The sequence below is a fragment of the Typopeltis vanoorti genome, chromosome 5 (genome assembly GCF_054136105.1).
Source record: "Typopeltis vanoorti isolate ZY-2024b chromosome 5, IOZ_Tvanoo_1.0, whole genome shotgun sequence".
Lineage (NCBI taxonomy): Eukaryota > Metazoa > Arthropoda > Arachnida > Uropygi > Thelyphonidae > Typopeltis > Typopeltis vanoorti.
In genome coordinates, this window is record NC_143553.1 from 145,717,420 (window position 1) to 145,734,218 (window position 16,799).

At 35.2% G+C, this 16,799-nt stretch overlaps 1 protein-coding gene across 1 annotated transcript in view; it reads left to right on the forward strand.

The window, feature by feature from the left end:
- The window catches only part of LOC150106910 (sialin-like), a 74,366-nt gene extending 57,825 nt beyond the window's left edge, over window positions 1–16,541 (forward strand). Inside the window, exons 8-10 of the mRNA XM_090393503.1 lie at window positions 2,445–2,600; window positions 16,167–16,252; window positions 16,347–16,541. Coding sequence (XP_090249629.1) covers window positions 2,445–2,600; window positions 16,167–16,252; window positions 16,347–16,541 — 437 coding nt within the window. The remainder of the gene's footprint in view (window positions 1–2,444; window positions 2,601–16,166; window positions 16,253–16,346) is intronic.
- The last annotated feature ends 258 nt before the right edge of the window (window positions 16,542–16,799 follow it).

Consider the following 16,799-nt stretch of genomic DNA (forward strand, 5'->3'; position numbering starts at 1 on the left):
CACCTTGTCATATGGTTTTTCCAGATCTACAAAATTTAAATGCAGATCCACACTATATGCCCATGATGTCTCACTATTTGTCTTAAGATGAAAATCTGATCCTGACAATCTCAGGCCTGAATCTGACCTACTCTTCTACAAGGTTATCTTCCACAATTTTCCTTCAGCTGTCTCTCAAGTATACTTGCATAAATCTTACAAGTAACACTCAGTAGGGAAATTCCTCAGTAATTCCACATTCAGTTTTATTTTCCTTTTTATAGATGAGCACTATGAGAGCTCTACTTGAATCATCTGGAATTCAATCCTCTAACCAGGTCTTCTGAATTATGCAGTGTGGACACTGTAAAACTTTTACACCGTCATATTTGAGCATTTCTTGTTGAATATCATCAACTGCAGCTGCTTGCTAACATTTCAAGATTTTAATATCTTTTTTATTTCAAGTATTGATATGCATTCCTGCTGAGTATTTTCTATTACTAGTCTGTCACTGCTAGTTTAATTTAGCAATTTTTCAAAGTAATTACTCCAGACATCTAGAATATCTTTATCTTCAGTCTTCATGTCACCATTATCATCTCTGATTCCTTTTACAGTACTTTTTCCTCTATTTCTAAGATTTTTCAATGGTCTCCAGAATATTTGCCACCTTTCTGATATTTATTTTTTATGTTCTTGCTATAGTTTTCCCATGAGTTTAGTTTAGCTAGTTTTACATACTTTGCTTTCTTCTTTTCCTTTACTGCTTCTTTAACTTCCTGAGTCCACCATGGAGTTCTGATTTTTCTATCTTTGCAGACAACTTTACCACGTGCTTCTCTATCTAAATCAATCAATGTTTTCTTCAGTTTGCCATTGCAATCTCTCGAAGATTTGGTTTTTATTTTCAACACTCTTGAATTATGTTTGTATATTTGAGTTTACAGTTCATTTCTGAAATCTGCTCAACTTTGCTTTGTTTTTAAACTTTCTTCCGTCCAGTAGCTGACTTTCAGAATGGAATTCAATTTTATTCTGTTCAATACTAAATGGTGATCACTTCCAGTTTTTTCAAACTGTATACTCTTGTGGCCTGAACCAGTCAAAAAACATCACTGTCAACAATAATATAATCACTGAGATTTATTTCTTGTGTCTTCTCTCCATGTGAATTGGTGCACATTTTTATGTGAACATTGTGTTAATAATATCTAGTCCATGTCCTGAACAGAAATCTATCAGGTACTTACCATTATTATTAGTTTTGCACTTGACTCCAAATTTTCCCTAACATTTCTATGTCTGGTTCTCGTTTCCTACTCTGTTATTTAGGTCTCCAACAAGGACCAACTTTTCTTTTTCCATGTGTTAGCTGTCTTATGTAATGCCTTGAAAAATATCCATTTCTTCCTTACTAGAACCATAAGCACAAATAAGTCTCATTGTCCAGTTCTCCATTCTGATATTTGCCCACATCACTCTACTTGATATTGCCTGCCATTCAAGAAGATTATTCTTATATTTAGTGTTGAATACTATAGCTATCCCTTTTTTCCCCTGATTATTATGTTGGCGAAGACTGCATATTATATAACAGCTTATATTTGTTGCTTAGAAAAAAAACACACTTTTTTGTCTTCTTTGTTGGTAAGATGTATTAATGCAATCTTGTACTTATCCAATTCTTTTGCTAGTTCCATTTTTATTACATTGATGCTTCTTATATTGATGGTGCCAATCTTGAATTCTTCTTATGTCGATTTGGTATTTAGTCCAGTAGCTGACTTTTTGCTGTTCGCCCTGGTTCTCTGATGAAAGCAGCAGGGGGGGGGGCTTGTTTAACCGGGTGGCATTTCTTCCAACTAGGAAGATATCCTTTTGCAGTGGGAATGCTTACTGCAAATGTGGAAACATGCCCCACCATGGGAAGGCAGGGTTGACTTGACAGGTAGAGGCTGATATTGTGCATTCCTGCCCATTAGTGGCCCTAAGTGATAAGTGGCCTTAAGTGATTAAGTGACCAGGTATTGTATTAATGCATCAGAAATAGAACATGAATGCCAGCAATTGGAATGAGAAGAGAGTGAAATGTGAATATGATTTGTATGCGCAAGTGATTATGGACGAGAGATCAAATTTCAGTTAGGAGAAGGTATGCAAATAGGGAATGGTGTTTGCAAGGAATGAAGATCATGCATCGAGAAAAGAGAAAGCTGAAGGATTTCATTTGCTAGAATTTGGACAGAAAATAGAATGGTGAAGGCATTTTTTGTCAGGTATCAAAGTTCAGAACAAATAAAAATCTAAACATTTTAAAATAATTTTTATAGTAGTGATGTAGCATTATCAACCATATATCACATGTCACATTCTATTTGGAATGTTTATTTTTTAAGACAGATTTCTTTCCCTTTCTAGGTTTAATTAAATGTAATATACAAAATTTGTGTGTTTCATTTTAGCATGTATTGGCCAGGCAATCTGTTTAGCATTAGTACCTAGTCTAGGATGTCATCCAAATGAAGTCATCTATCTTCTAGTATTGTCTATGTCTGCTGCTGGCCTTTCTGGTGGTGGTGAAGGACCTGTTGCATTAGATATTGCCCCAGCATTTTCAGGTTTGTTTTATATTACATGACTTATATGTTTACACCTCAGGTAGGGTTGTTATCCTAACAAATGAAAGTAGACATTGAAAGACCCTTCCCCCTCTTTCTTCACTTTTATAGAGAAAAACACTTTAAAATAACTTATAAAAGCATCATGTCAGGAAACTTTGTCACATATATTTTATATCATTTTATTTAATTATTTAACTTATCATCTAATCAAGAAACAATTAACGATACTTATGATGGTAAATGTGTTACACAAACTTTTTAACAAGTTGTCTAAATATTGTATTGTAGGTACCATAATTTTTTTATGCTTGGTTTTATCAGCTTCCACATGATATGTAATTTGCTTGATACTACCAATTTTTTAAGGACTGAAACTTATTCTTCCAAACGTATGTATTTAGTCATAAAAATAAAAGACAAATGTGTTCATTTTACAGGATATGACATTGCTCATTAGCAATAGAATATAAATCTCCTTCACTGAAAAGTTGCCAAAATACAATCAATATTAAGGTAATTGACGATTTGTCACATGCCTTAATCTTGTTCCATATAAATGAGAAAAAGCATGAAAAAAATTATTGTTTATTATTAGGTTTGTAAAAATTTAAAAAACGAAGAAATATATGAATATAGAAAGAACTCATTTTACATTTCCTCAGTTTATGAAGATTCATATTAACAAACATTTCAAGATTTACAGCAGAAAATTAAATACATAAATAACAAAACAAAAGACAATAGCATAAACACAGCGTATTGGCAGCATTCGCAATTGTCTTTTGTTTTATATTATATTATATGTCATTGTGGATACAGATCCACTATATTACATTTAACAATAAATGTAAAATGTCGTCTAAACATGGAGCTGATTTGCATCTTCCTCAGAAAATCACTTACCATTGAGAAAATAATTGAAGTGATTCAGTGCACTGAATCACGTAAGCGTCATTTTGATCTGTGTAAACCATTAAAGAACACGTTAACAACTTCTACATTTTCAACAATAGTCACTTCATGACTGGGCTACTTGTATATGGGATACTAAGGCAATTGATGTGAAGTCATTAGCCTCTATATACAAATAGCCCAGTCATGAAGTGACTTCACATGCAAACTTTTTTTTGCTTACACTTGGATAAAAGATGAAACCAAGAATATAAATTGTTGAGTCTGTAATTTATAGTATAAGCAAGTAGAAAAACTTTCAACATCTATCTCGAATCCAGAGTGTTTTAGTAATAAGGTGTGACACCTTTTGACTACTTGGTATTACTTATTGGTCTGGCTCCCACTGATGAGACTTCAATAAAGGTTGAAACAAGTCTGGATAGTTGCCCTTCCCATAATATGTATTATACATGTCTGTAAGGATATGTGCATTTCATTATGGGATACTAAGGCAATTGATGTGAAGTCATTAGACTATATACAAGTGGCCCAGTCGTGAAGTGAACATGCATACTGTGTTCACTTACACTTATATAAAGGATGAAAGTAAGAATATAACTTCAAGTAGGAAAATGGATTTATACACCTACTGAGAGATAATCTCAAGTAGTTATCTCTCAGTGGATGTATAAATTCCATTTTCTTCCTGCTATGTAATCTTTCTTCCTTCGAATCTATAGGTCCATAGTTGAAGTCCCCCATAATAATCACTTGACCTGCACTCATCATACTAATTTGCTGGTGTGCATCTTTCAGATTATTCCTAGAACCTCCTGGCCTATAGCAGTAACCAACCATATTATTATTGTTATGTGACACCTCCAGGGAGTCCAAAGACTAATCAAGGGAGGTTACCTACTCTGCAACTCTGTCTCCACCAACTACACCAATGCCATCTAACGCTCACCATCACCACCACTAGTATTTTCACAGACAATCACAAACATCCATGCCCACGGCTGGATTCGAACTTACAGCATTTTGACTGGAGAGCAGATAGATACGCTAACCACTCGGCCAATGAGGCTGGCATACATATTTTGTCTTATTGGTCTTGATCTCATACTAAGCTGCTTCAAATTAACAGCAATCCTCCCACCTATCTCCTATTCTGTTTTTTTTGGCTGCAATTCATCTGCTATCATCAGCAGCACACCAAAAGAAAATCATTAGCATTGCATGGTTTCAATCGATGGCTCAGCATGCTTTCACTGTGCCACTCTGCTAGTTTTGCAATCCACCTGCAGTAAGCTGAGTATTTTTGTTATTTTTTTTTTTTTAATTCCTCTTTAACTGATTTGGTACATCTTATACATGTTGAAAAAAGACTGGAAAGTGGATGAGAATTTTGTGTAGAATGGGAAATGAAGGCCTTCATGTTTATGAGGACAATTTCTGTGACTCACTTGGAACACTTATTTGGATCAGCAGAGCAGAAACAATAGTCTGACCATGGAAAGAAAGAGTAGGAGATCTGGATGTTATCCCACTTAGTACCTTTTAGTGCCAAAGGACACAAGGTTGGGAGTGGTTGAAGGGATGTTCTATGTAAGAGGAAGCTTGCACAAGATTGGAATGGGAGTTATTGAGAGAAGTGACTTCTGTGGTGTATATGGAATGATAACTGTTTAAAAAAGATCAAGGGTATTGTAAGAGGAAAGAGTTATCAGGAATTCGAGTAAGTGTATGATTTGCATTCGGTCATTGGTCATAGCAAAAACTTCAGGATCACATTCTGTTTGAAAAGAGAATCGATTGGAGTTGTGGAAGTGAAGATCATCTATTAAGATGACTTCACTATTTGGACAGCTAGATTGCAGAAAGCTTCATGGATAGGAAGGTGAAGAGGTCAGCATAATTTTCAGAATTTGGAGAGCAGTAAATACAGTAAATGAATGTTACTGAATGGGATTAAGAAAGTATTGTACCAGAGGAGATCAAAAGCAAGGAATTGAATAGTCTCTGTCTCGAAGCACCAGATCTCAAAAAGTTACTGGTGTCCTCCTTGTGGCAAAGGAATATGGAAGTGTGTAATTTGGACACTGAAGGTGAATGGTATTTGAAGTAGCTGTAATTTGGATTTCTGTCAAGAGTAGGAGATGTTCATCTTCACTTGCAGACATCTGATTCAGATGTCTGCAAGTGATGTATGTTATTTATGCTGGCATTTAGAAAAGACCCAACAGCAGTTTTCAAGGTAATCTGGCCTGCATTAAGCAGAGTGGTGGTGGTTTCATGCTGGAAAAATTAAAATTATCTATCACTTGCTACAGTGGGATTTAAACCTGTAGCCTTTTGGTTGAAGAGCAGAGATATCAGTCCTTGCACAGGATGGCAACTTATGAACAAGAAAGAGAAACTACCATTTATTCCATAAATTGGCAAGTGACCACCTATTTATGGAAAGTTATGAAGTTTTAGACATCTGCTCTAGTCCAGTACATTTAAATATGGAAAAGTTGGTTTTAGATATGTTAATGATGTTTTTATAATATGATTATTCACTTGAATCTTAAGACAGAATTTGAAGAAACTATCAAACCATTCCATGATATAAAAGTAGATACAGTGGATGATCGATTAACAAACATAATCCGTTCAAAGATAATGTTAGCTACCCAAATTGTTCATTAACCGATCATCGATTTACCATAGATTTTTATGGGAATTTGATTACTTCGTTCTGGAAAATCCAAAAAATAAAAAATAAAAACTCATATAATTTCCTCACCTTCTCATGGTACACCCTGTTGGGTATCTACCTGGATACTGAATGAACGAGGATGGGCTGGCAATTTGGGATTTAGCTGACCAAATTGTATTCTTATTGGTAAACCAAAATATAAAATGATGGTACAGCATGACAAAATTTCATGCCAGCTGGGGAGTAGCCCGGTTAAACAAGCCCCCCCCCCCGTTGTTTTCACCAGCAAAAGTCAGCTACTGCAACAAATCTGAAAACATACCCCAACTCAACATCACCTGAGTTAAAGATTGATACTATCAACATAAGAAGCCTGAATGACAAAGAAATTGAGCTAGCTGAGGAATTAGATACGGTACCAGATCGACATAATAGGGGTGACTGAAACAAAAAAGACAAAATCTGGTGAGATCTTTCTGAGCAATTAATACAAAATGTTATATTCAGGCAATGACAATCAAGGAAAAGGAGTAGCCATAGTATTCAACACAAAATATGAGGCTAATCTCCTTGAATGGCAGGCAGTCTCAAGTAGAGTGATGTGGGCAAATGTGAAAATGGGGAATTGGACAATGAGACTTATTTGTGCCTATGGTCCCACAGAAGGTTCTACTTAGATAGAAGTGGAGGAATTTTTTGATGCTTTAGAGAAAACAGCTAACACAGTGAAAAAGGAAAAGTTGGTCCTTGTTGGGGATCTAAATAGCAGAGTAGGAAATGATTGTCAGACATACAAAAATATTTTGTGAAAATTTGGAGAAAAGAGCAAAGCTAATAATAATGGCAAATACCTGTTGGATTTCTGCTCAGGACATGGACTGGTTATTACTAACACCATGTTTCAACATAAAAATGTGCACAAATTCTAATGGAGAGAAGAGGCAAGGAATAAGAAAAGTCTCATTGACTATATTATTTTTGATAGTGATGTCTTCTCCCTGGTGCAGGACACCAGAGTATACAGAGGATTTGAAATTGGAAGTGATCACTATTTAGTCTTGAGCAGGATTAAATTGAATTTCATATTTTCAAAATGAAAGCGTTTGAGAACAGCAACCAAACCTTGGAGATTCAGTGGCAAGCCTTGAAGAAAACCCAGATTGATTCAGCCAGAGAGGCATGTAGTGAGGTTGTCTGCAAGGGTAGAAAACTCAGAACTCCATGTTTGATACAGGAAGTTAAAGAGGCAGTGAAGGAAAAAGAAGAAAGCATATCAAAAGTTCCTGCCAAATAACTCAGCTTGTGCTCTTAGAGAATACAGAGACAAATGTAAGAAAGCTAAACACTGTGTAAAACTAGCTAAACAAAAGTCATGGGAGGACTTTGGCAAGAATATAGAAAATAAATATCAAGAAGGTGGCAAAATATTCTGGAGATTGTTGAAGAAGCTTAGAAATGGGGGAAAGAGTGCTGTAAAAGGAGTTAGAGTTGATAAAGGTGACATGAAAACGGGTGAAAAAAGATATCCTCGAAGTATGAAGTAATTACTTTGAAAAACTGCTAAACAAAACAAGCAGTGATGACAGCACAGTGGTAAAAAACACTGACCAGGCATGCAGGCAGAAATACATATCCATACTTGAATTAGAAAAAGCCATCAAAGGCTTGAAATGTGGAAAGGCAGCAGAAGTACATGATCTTCGACTAGAATTACTGAAGTATGGTGGTATAAAAGTCTTACAGTGACTGCACTGTATAGTTCAGAAAGCCTGGACAGAGGGACGAATTCCTGATGATTGGTGTAGAGCTCTCATTGTACCCATATATAAAAAGGGAAATAAAACTGAATGTGAGAATCACATGGGCATTTCATTACTGAGTGTTCCTGGTAAGATATATGCAAGTATACTTGAGAAACGGTTGAGAAGAATTGTGGAAGAAAAGCTTGGTGAAGAACAAGCTGGATTCCGGTCAAATAGAGGCTGTCAGGATCAGATCTTCACTTTACGACAAATAGTTGAGAATGCATGGGAATATAAGAAAAATGTATATTTAATTTTTGTCAATCTGGAAAAAGCATACGACAAGGTGCCAAGAGAGAAGCTATTCATTACACTACAGTTATATGCTGGCATTATATCACGCAATACTTAGTCTTTATTTGAGTTGTAAGTCAGCAGTTAGAATTGAAGGAAGTACAGGAAGATGGTTTAATGTTAAAACTGGTTTGAGACAAGGATGTACATTATCCCCTCTGTTATTCATTATCTATGTGGATCACATTATGAAGGAAAGTGGTATTAAACATGATATCAAAATTGGAGATGCTAATGTCAGCTCTTTGCTTTATGCGGACGATGTTATACTTCTAAAGAAATCCACTACAAGTCTGCAAGAAATGTAAGATCTGATAATGTTGGAGTCTTGACAAGTAACAGACAGATTTGGAGGAAAATTGTAGATAGGAAGTTAGTAATGATGTAAATTGTTCATGTAGTACTATCATATCCTGTACATGGCAGGAATTTGATGATGATAATTTCTTACTATGTTTATTTATAATAACATTAATACGTACAGACACAGTCTTTGATTTTCATGAGCCATGTTTTTTTTTCCGTTTGTGGAACGTTAAAGAATTTGTCCAATGTCAATTGCTTTTCTCTCTTCTTCAGGATTTTTCAAAAGTGATTAATAGCATTGTTGTTGTAAAGATCCCCAAGCCTATTGACCACAACCTGGTTTGGGTGCCATTCTAAGACCGTTGTTCTGACTTCCTCCCACTTCTTCAAAAGATCTTTAATAGGAGTTGTCGGCATTGGTCTTCTTTCTTCTTCCTCTTTTTGAGAAGAAAACACATCTCGCTGAGTTTCTTGGTATTCTTCATTCAAGAGTTCTTGGAGTTCTTCTACCATCAGATCATTTTGATGTTCCATTATGTGCTCTTCAATGTCATCTTCATTCACCTCTAATTCTAGATCTCTAGCAGTTGTCACAATTTCATTCATAATTTCAGGGACATCATCTCTGTCTCCCTGAATGCAGAATGGACACAGCTTTCGCCAAGCAGAATTCAACTCTCGTTGAGTGACTTCTGACCACGCCTTTTGAATGAGCCGGATAGCTTCAAGAATATGAAATTTTTCTTATGTCATCTTATGTTTTTAATGTCATCATTGAGGAGAACTGGCATGCTTCAAAACACCGACGAAACAGTGCGCAAGTGTACAATTTCTTGAAATCCACAATAATCTTCTGTTCGATTGGCTGAATCAACGAAGTGGTATTTGGAGGCAGAAACTAAACTGTCAGCCAGCGAAAGTCTTCGAGCAAATTATCTTCAAGGTCTTTTGGGTATCCTGGTGCATTGTCCGATAGCAACAGTGCTTTCAATGGCAATTCATTGGTCTGAAGGTAATCCTTGATTCTTTTGGCACAAACTTTAAACAGCCATTCTTTGAAAAGAACCTGCGTGACCCATGCCCTTTCATTCAATCTCAACATCACTGGCAGTCTTTCTTTAATTATGGAATTTTTGTTGAATGCTCTAGGGTTCTCAGAGTGATAGACAAGAAGCAGTTTAAGCTTCATATCACCACTAGCGTTAGCTCCCAAAAGTAATGTCAGTTGGTCTTTCATGGGTTTATGCCTAGGAGTATTTTTCTCATCTTTCATGATGTAGGTACAGTTCAGCATGCATTCCAAAATAAACCAGTTTCATCATAATTGAAAATTTGTTGTGGACAATATCCTTCTTTTTTAATGAATTCTTGAAATTTGAGACAGAACTTCTCAGCTTCTTCTTTATCTGCACTAGCAGACTCACTGTGCATCACCACATGTTTAATGCCAGATCTCCTAAACTTTGCAAACCATCCAGTGGTAGCCTTGAATTCTATCTCCTCATGTGACGAATGTGGAGTTTGTTTCTTCAGTTCTTCAAAAATTTTTCTAGCCTTCTCTTGAATGATAGTCATACTAGTTACATCTCTTTTCATTTCCCTTTCTTTTATCCAAACTAAATGCAATCGCTCCATTTTTTTATGGATGGCACATCTTTGTTTCTCAGATGTGATTTTTCGTTACTCCTTTAGCTGCTTGAATCTTCTTGATTATATCTTTCTTAGCTAAGATTGTGCCTACTGTAGATCTGTTCAAGCCATACTGCCTAGCAACATCAGACATCTGCCCACTCTCTACCTTGGCTATTATCTCTTGCTTAGTTTCTATGGTAAGCACAGTTCTTGACACTCCACTCTTTTTAGGCCCCCATAATATTATCAGTTTTTTTTTTAAATAAAAAAGTTCAGAAAAGCACTTACAAAAATTCAGAGAACAGAAATCAACTAGCGCACCAAAAGGTTATGTATACAACTGTCAAAGTCTTGTTCCAAAAACCATTCATAGATGGCAGTAAAATACAGTTTTACAAATCTCACAGCGTCACTTCTTTTTGTGTTTGTTCTGTGAGGTGTTCGTTATCAGAACATGTGTTTGCTGTCCGAACATAAAAATCTTTTGCAAAAGTGTTCGTTGTCTGATTTGTTCGCAGTCTGAACTGTTCGTTAACCGATCACCCACTGTATTAAAAAAAAAGAAAAAACACTTGTGTGATGTTCAGAATCCACAAACTGTGCATTCATCTTAGCATCTAGCTCAGAAAATAGGCATAATTAGAACTTTAAAATGAAGAGAAGGAACTTTCATTAATGATAACACTGATAACTGAACATCATAAATACTAAAGAATGACTTTCTGAGTCGCTACTAATCCCAACTTCTGAAGCCTGAAAAACTATCTTACAGAAGGGTTATAGACAGAATAGCTCAAATTAATGAATGAATATAGGGCATATAGAACATGGTGACTGTCTTGAAAGTTTATTTTGCACTTGGTTAGACTATAATAAATTTAGTTTAATCCTTTATCCAAGTGTGAGCAAACAAAGTTTGTGCCTGAAATTATCTTCAGGACTGAGGTAAGGTAGTATAACACCAAGGCAACTCGGGGCAAAGGTGGACCAAGCTAACTCAACTCCTACTCAGTATCTCCCATAATACAAAGCACATCTCCTTGCGGATATGTATAATGTTATTCATTAAAGGAAGGGCCACTACCCAGACCGGTTTCAACCTTTATTGAGGTCTCGTCAGTGGGAGCTAGGCCCAGAAGTGGAGATACCAAGCAAGGCAGAAGCAATGGGAGGTCATCTTTATCTATAGGAGTTGTGAAAAGGTGTGCCACCTTATTATTAAATTGCTCTGGATTTAGAGAAAGATGTTGAAAGTGTATTTTGCACTTGGTTAGACTATAATAAATTTAGTTTAATCCTTTATCCAAGTCTGAGCAAACAAAGTTTGTGCCTGAAATTATCTTCAGGACTGAGGTAAGGTAGTACAACACCAATAGGTAAAGATGACCTCCTATTGCTTCTGCCTGGGTATCTCCACTTCTGGGCCTGGCTCCCACTGACAAGACCTCAATAAAGGTCGAAACCGGTCTGGGTAGTGGCCCTTCCTTTAATGCATAACATTATACATATCTGCAAGGAGATGTGTTTTGTATTATGGGAGATACTGAGATAGGAGTGATGTTAGCTTGGTTCACCTTTGCCTCGAGTTGCCTTGGTGTTAATTTCAGGCACAAACTTTGTTTGCTCACACTTGGATAAAGGATTAAACTAAATTTATTATAGTCTAACCAAGTGCAAAATAAACTTTCAACATCTTTCTCTAAATCCAGAGTAATTTAATAATAAGGTGGCACACCTTTTGGCAACTCCTATAGGTAAAGATGACCTCCCATTGCTTCTGCCTTGGTATCTCCACTTCTGGGTCTGGCTCCCACTGATGAGACTTCAATAAAGGTCAAAACCAGTCTGGGTAGTGGCCCTTCCTTTAATGCATAACATTATACATGTCTGCATGCAAGGAGATGTGTTTTGTATTATGGGAGATACTGAGATAGGAGTGATGTTAGCTTGGTCCACCTTTGCCCTGAGTTGCCTTGGTGTTGTACTACCTTATCTCAGTCCTGAAGATAATTTCAGGCACAAACTTTGTTTGCTCATACTTGGATAAAGGATTAAACTAAATTTATTATGGTGACTGTCTCATTACAAAACAGGGTAAGTTGTCATTGCTTCTCTGTGCACCAAAAATTTCATGCTCCTGATAGCAGTAAAACAAGATAAGAACTTGTGCATTCAACTGGCATGAATCAACTTTAACAGATATACAGAATCCATCAAAAACATGTATATACACTTTAACAAATGTCATCTATGGACTTTTTTCAAAGTTGGATTGAATTGCTGTAGCATCAATGGCAATATCATATTAAAAACGAGGATATTAGGAAAGAACTTGACACTGTCAGCATCCAGGAATGCATTAGCAGAGCTAATCTCAGGTGGTATGGTCACTTAAATAGAATGGGAGAGGAAAGATTAGCAAAACAAATGTTCTCTGCCAGGTTGGCAGGAAAACGACCCAGAGGAAGACCAAGATATAGGTGGATTGATACGGTACAAAGTGCCTTAGACGATAGAAATATAAGATCTGATAATGTTGGAGTCTTGACAAGTGACAGACTGATTTGGAGGAAAATTGTAGATAGGAAGTTAGTAATGATGTAATTTTTTCATGTAGTACTGTCATATCCTGTACACCCCTTGAGGATACATAGCAGGAATTTGATGATGATGATGATGTGTAGTATGATGTTCTCTCAAAAGATGTTGTAGGACAGATAACTTAAATGGCCGAGGCATGATTGTTGTTCGAGGAATGCAAGACCATTTTAAAGTGGCATTTCAAATTTGAGAATGTTGTTGAAGTTCAACGATAATGGAGGCGTAACTTTGCAACACAACTTCCAACATGCCTGACAATTGCACGTATTTGTGATAAGTTTGAGACCCATGGTACCGTGTGTGATGTGCCAAGGGAGATCTGGGAGGCCTTTCACAGCAGTAAGTTCTTCTTCCTCAGCTATGTGTTGTTGACTGTCTGACTGTCCTACCGGTCATGTGTTGGTGCTAGTATTCATGTGAGTAACGACATCTTTTGAGAGGACATCATACTACACATTGCTACCATAATTTGATCCAAAATTAGATGACATCTATTAGTGTATAAATTTTTTTTGATGGATTCTGTATCTTGACACTGTGGTGATTATAATCACAGTTGAAAAGAAGACTTCATTTTAATCATACATGGGCCTTTTTAAGCTGAAGGTGAGCTAAAAAGGTGCAAGTGGCAGGCCTTTTCCTCCCAGAGACTTGGGTTTTTAATCTGCAAAGCAGACAAATTAGTCAAACGAAGGCACACTTGTTACATGTGCCTTCGTTAGACATAAATATGTCTAACAAGTGTCATTAGACACTTGTTAGACATATTTATGTCTAACAAGTGTCTAATGACATAAATATGGTCTCACAGCCTTGGTTTTCTTGGCCATAATTCCAGTTATTATGTCCATCAAACCAAATCTATGAATAGTATTTGTTGGGAATGCAAATTTATGAATAGTATTCCCAACAAATACTATTCATAGATTATATATATAATATACTTGAATATATATAATATATATATAATATACTTGAAATTCAGTGGAGAATGCTCAAAGCATGAAATTAAGATGATATCCAGATTGTGAAATGCTAACCTAAAATCTGGTTTACACAGATTTTTGGGTTGGAGTGTAATACTAGCCATAGAATCCTTTACTAACACCAAATTACTACACAGAAGTGCATTCAAATAAGAAAACTTATTCAGCTGAATTTATTTACTGTTGTTCAGACTGATATGCCTGGGAAAATTCAAAGCCACCACAAATCAGTGTAGCTATTCAGTAGTCTTATTAACTGGAATGATGGACTTTCTATATCCTTATATAACAATTTCCCAGAAATTGTTATATTAACTTTTATCTTAACAGAGTCTCTGCCATTTCTATTGATGTAAGCAAAAGGAAATGCAGCTGGAATATATCAAGGATATCTTTATTAAAAAGGATAATAATGACCAGGTAGTTTAACAGTTATTAACAAGACATAACAAGCATTGAACAAGATTCATACACTTTGAATGGCATACTTATTAAAAATTATGACATTTGTTTATATATTGAAAGTAGTTATTATATTTTGTCATCTAAGGCTTCACTTTCTCTGTCATAAAAAACTAGCAGCCTACAAAATTTATTGCTTCTATGGCATTTGCTGTTTGTCAGGCTGGTATGTCTGGGGAAATTTAAAGCCACCACAAATCAGTGTAACTATTCATATCAAAAGAAAAACATACAGTAGTATTTAAAAAAAAAAAAAAAACACTACTAAAATGCCAATACGTGGTATATAGCAGTAATATAAGAAAACTTAAAGCAGCAGAGATGATTTGTACACACACCAACTCAATGCAACAAAAATCAGTTAATACTAAACTCTGTATTCCTCTCATATCAGCCAGTTCAATTAGAATGAAATGAGATGCAGTGATGCATGTATATAATTGCAGACATCATTTTACAGGACAAAAAAATATCATAAACCCACAGTCTTATGATAAATAAATGTTATTTTTATGAATCTTGGTATATTTGCAAGTTCAGTCAGATTACTAATTGCTCCTTCAAAAAGTAGTTATAATACCAAGGAAATAAATGGAAGTTTAAACTTGCTTATATTTCATATTTACTGATAGTTGTATAGTCCAACCCTGTTTCATTATGAGTTCATTATTATAGCAAACTCATAATGAATTCACAGTTCACTGCTCGAGGACATTCTCTATCATAATCAATTCCTTTGATTTCCACGAGTTGGTTTTAGTGAGAGTAACTCATTTCTCTTACTTCCTCTATAGATCTTTCCTCCCAGAGACACAAAGCAGAGAAATGAAAACTTTGAAATATCTGATAACATATATGAAAATGCCACAGAAAAGAGTGAATCATATCTGATTTGCTCTACATTATCAACAGCTACAGAGCATAGAACATAATTTGTTTTCCAATATTTTCCTTTAACCATAACAAAAAAAAAAAAGAGTAGATACTTTTTTTTGCCCCTGCTTGTATATATTTTATTTGTTTCAGCCATTCATGTTAATATAATTTATAAGTTAAATTATTATTATTTTATTTTTGTAATTTAATTTTCATTTAATGAAAATGCAAAATTCAAATATTTTAATCATAAGCTCAAGAAGCTATATAAGCTTGTCCAAACAGCAGGTTTTTACAAACATCTATGCCTTAGTTGGGATTTCAATCTGCAGTGTTTATGGTAAATAAGCAGTGATACTGGCCTACTGAAAGAGAAGCAGATTTAATGCATATTAAACAGAAAGTTTAAGGAAATTTTTGTGTTAGACTTTTTATTTATCAGCCTGTGTAGCTCAGTGACCGTAGAACCCACATTATTTCAGACAATAGCATATCCTGTTAGGGTTAGGTACCAAGAGATGGCAGCACTTGTTTGTCAGTCTCCTCATCAGTGGATGCCTATAATTAGTGATAGACATGGGCCATCTGTCTCTGATTGGCTACTGGTGGAGATTGTACTGCCCAGTTAGTCTCCAAGAGCTAGATAGGATTTAAAGGGCGTTGCCTACTCCCTATAAGGGAATAAAAGATGTTAGCTTATTATTATGCTTTTTTTTATTTATCTGAATATTCATAGATAAGTATCAATATAAAAAATGTTTTTGCTGTGGAGATGAACAAGCCAGTACAGTTGGGTAAGATATTATTTTGCAACTAAAATACTTTTTAATCTTACTTATCTGTGGATGGTCATATTCTTCTAAAGACAAGCTAATACCAGCTTTGATGTCTATAACAGTTGCCTTGAAAAAACAAGTCAAAAGCCTATCATTCACTGAACATAGCTCAGATATTTACCTTTTTTCTTGGTTATTGTTTTAGAATTAAAAAAAGTGTTTTGTTTCAGGTACTGTTTGTGGTGTTACTAATGGTTTTTCAAATTTGGCTGGAATTTTAGCTCCAATGACAGTTGGTTTTCTGACACAACATAATGTAAGCCAATTAAGATTTTCTTCTTTCACAATTTGTGTGATTAGTTGATAATTAAGCATTGCATTTTATGAACTTATTTTATTTTATGTTTAAGGAAACCTTAAAAAGCTGGGGAAACGTCTTTTATATATCAGCTGTAGTCTCAACAGTTGGAGGATTAATATTTTTCACCTTTGGCTCTGCTGAGGTTCAGGAGTGGGCAGTATCATCTGATTCATACTTTGTAAAACTTTCTGTACATAGTTCAGATGAAGATGAAGAAGTAGAAGAGTTCAATATACAAAAATAGTTTGTATAAAATTATAAATTTAAATTCAATCGAAAAGAAATTTAATCTATCGTTGATAGATTTTTAGAGTATACACTACCTTTAAATCAAGAATAGCTTTAAATATCTTTGATTGAAATATAATTTTATGGTATTTTGATATTGAATCCTGAGATTTTTTTTAAAAATTTAACTCTTTCATTTTGTCCAGTAGCTATCTGGAATCAGTATAGCTTTATGCCATCAGGGACAGCCTGATACCATGCAGCCATAAACCGG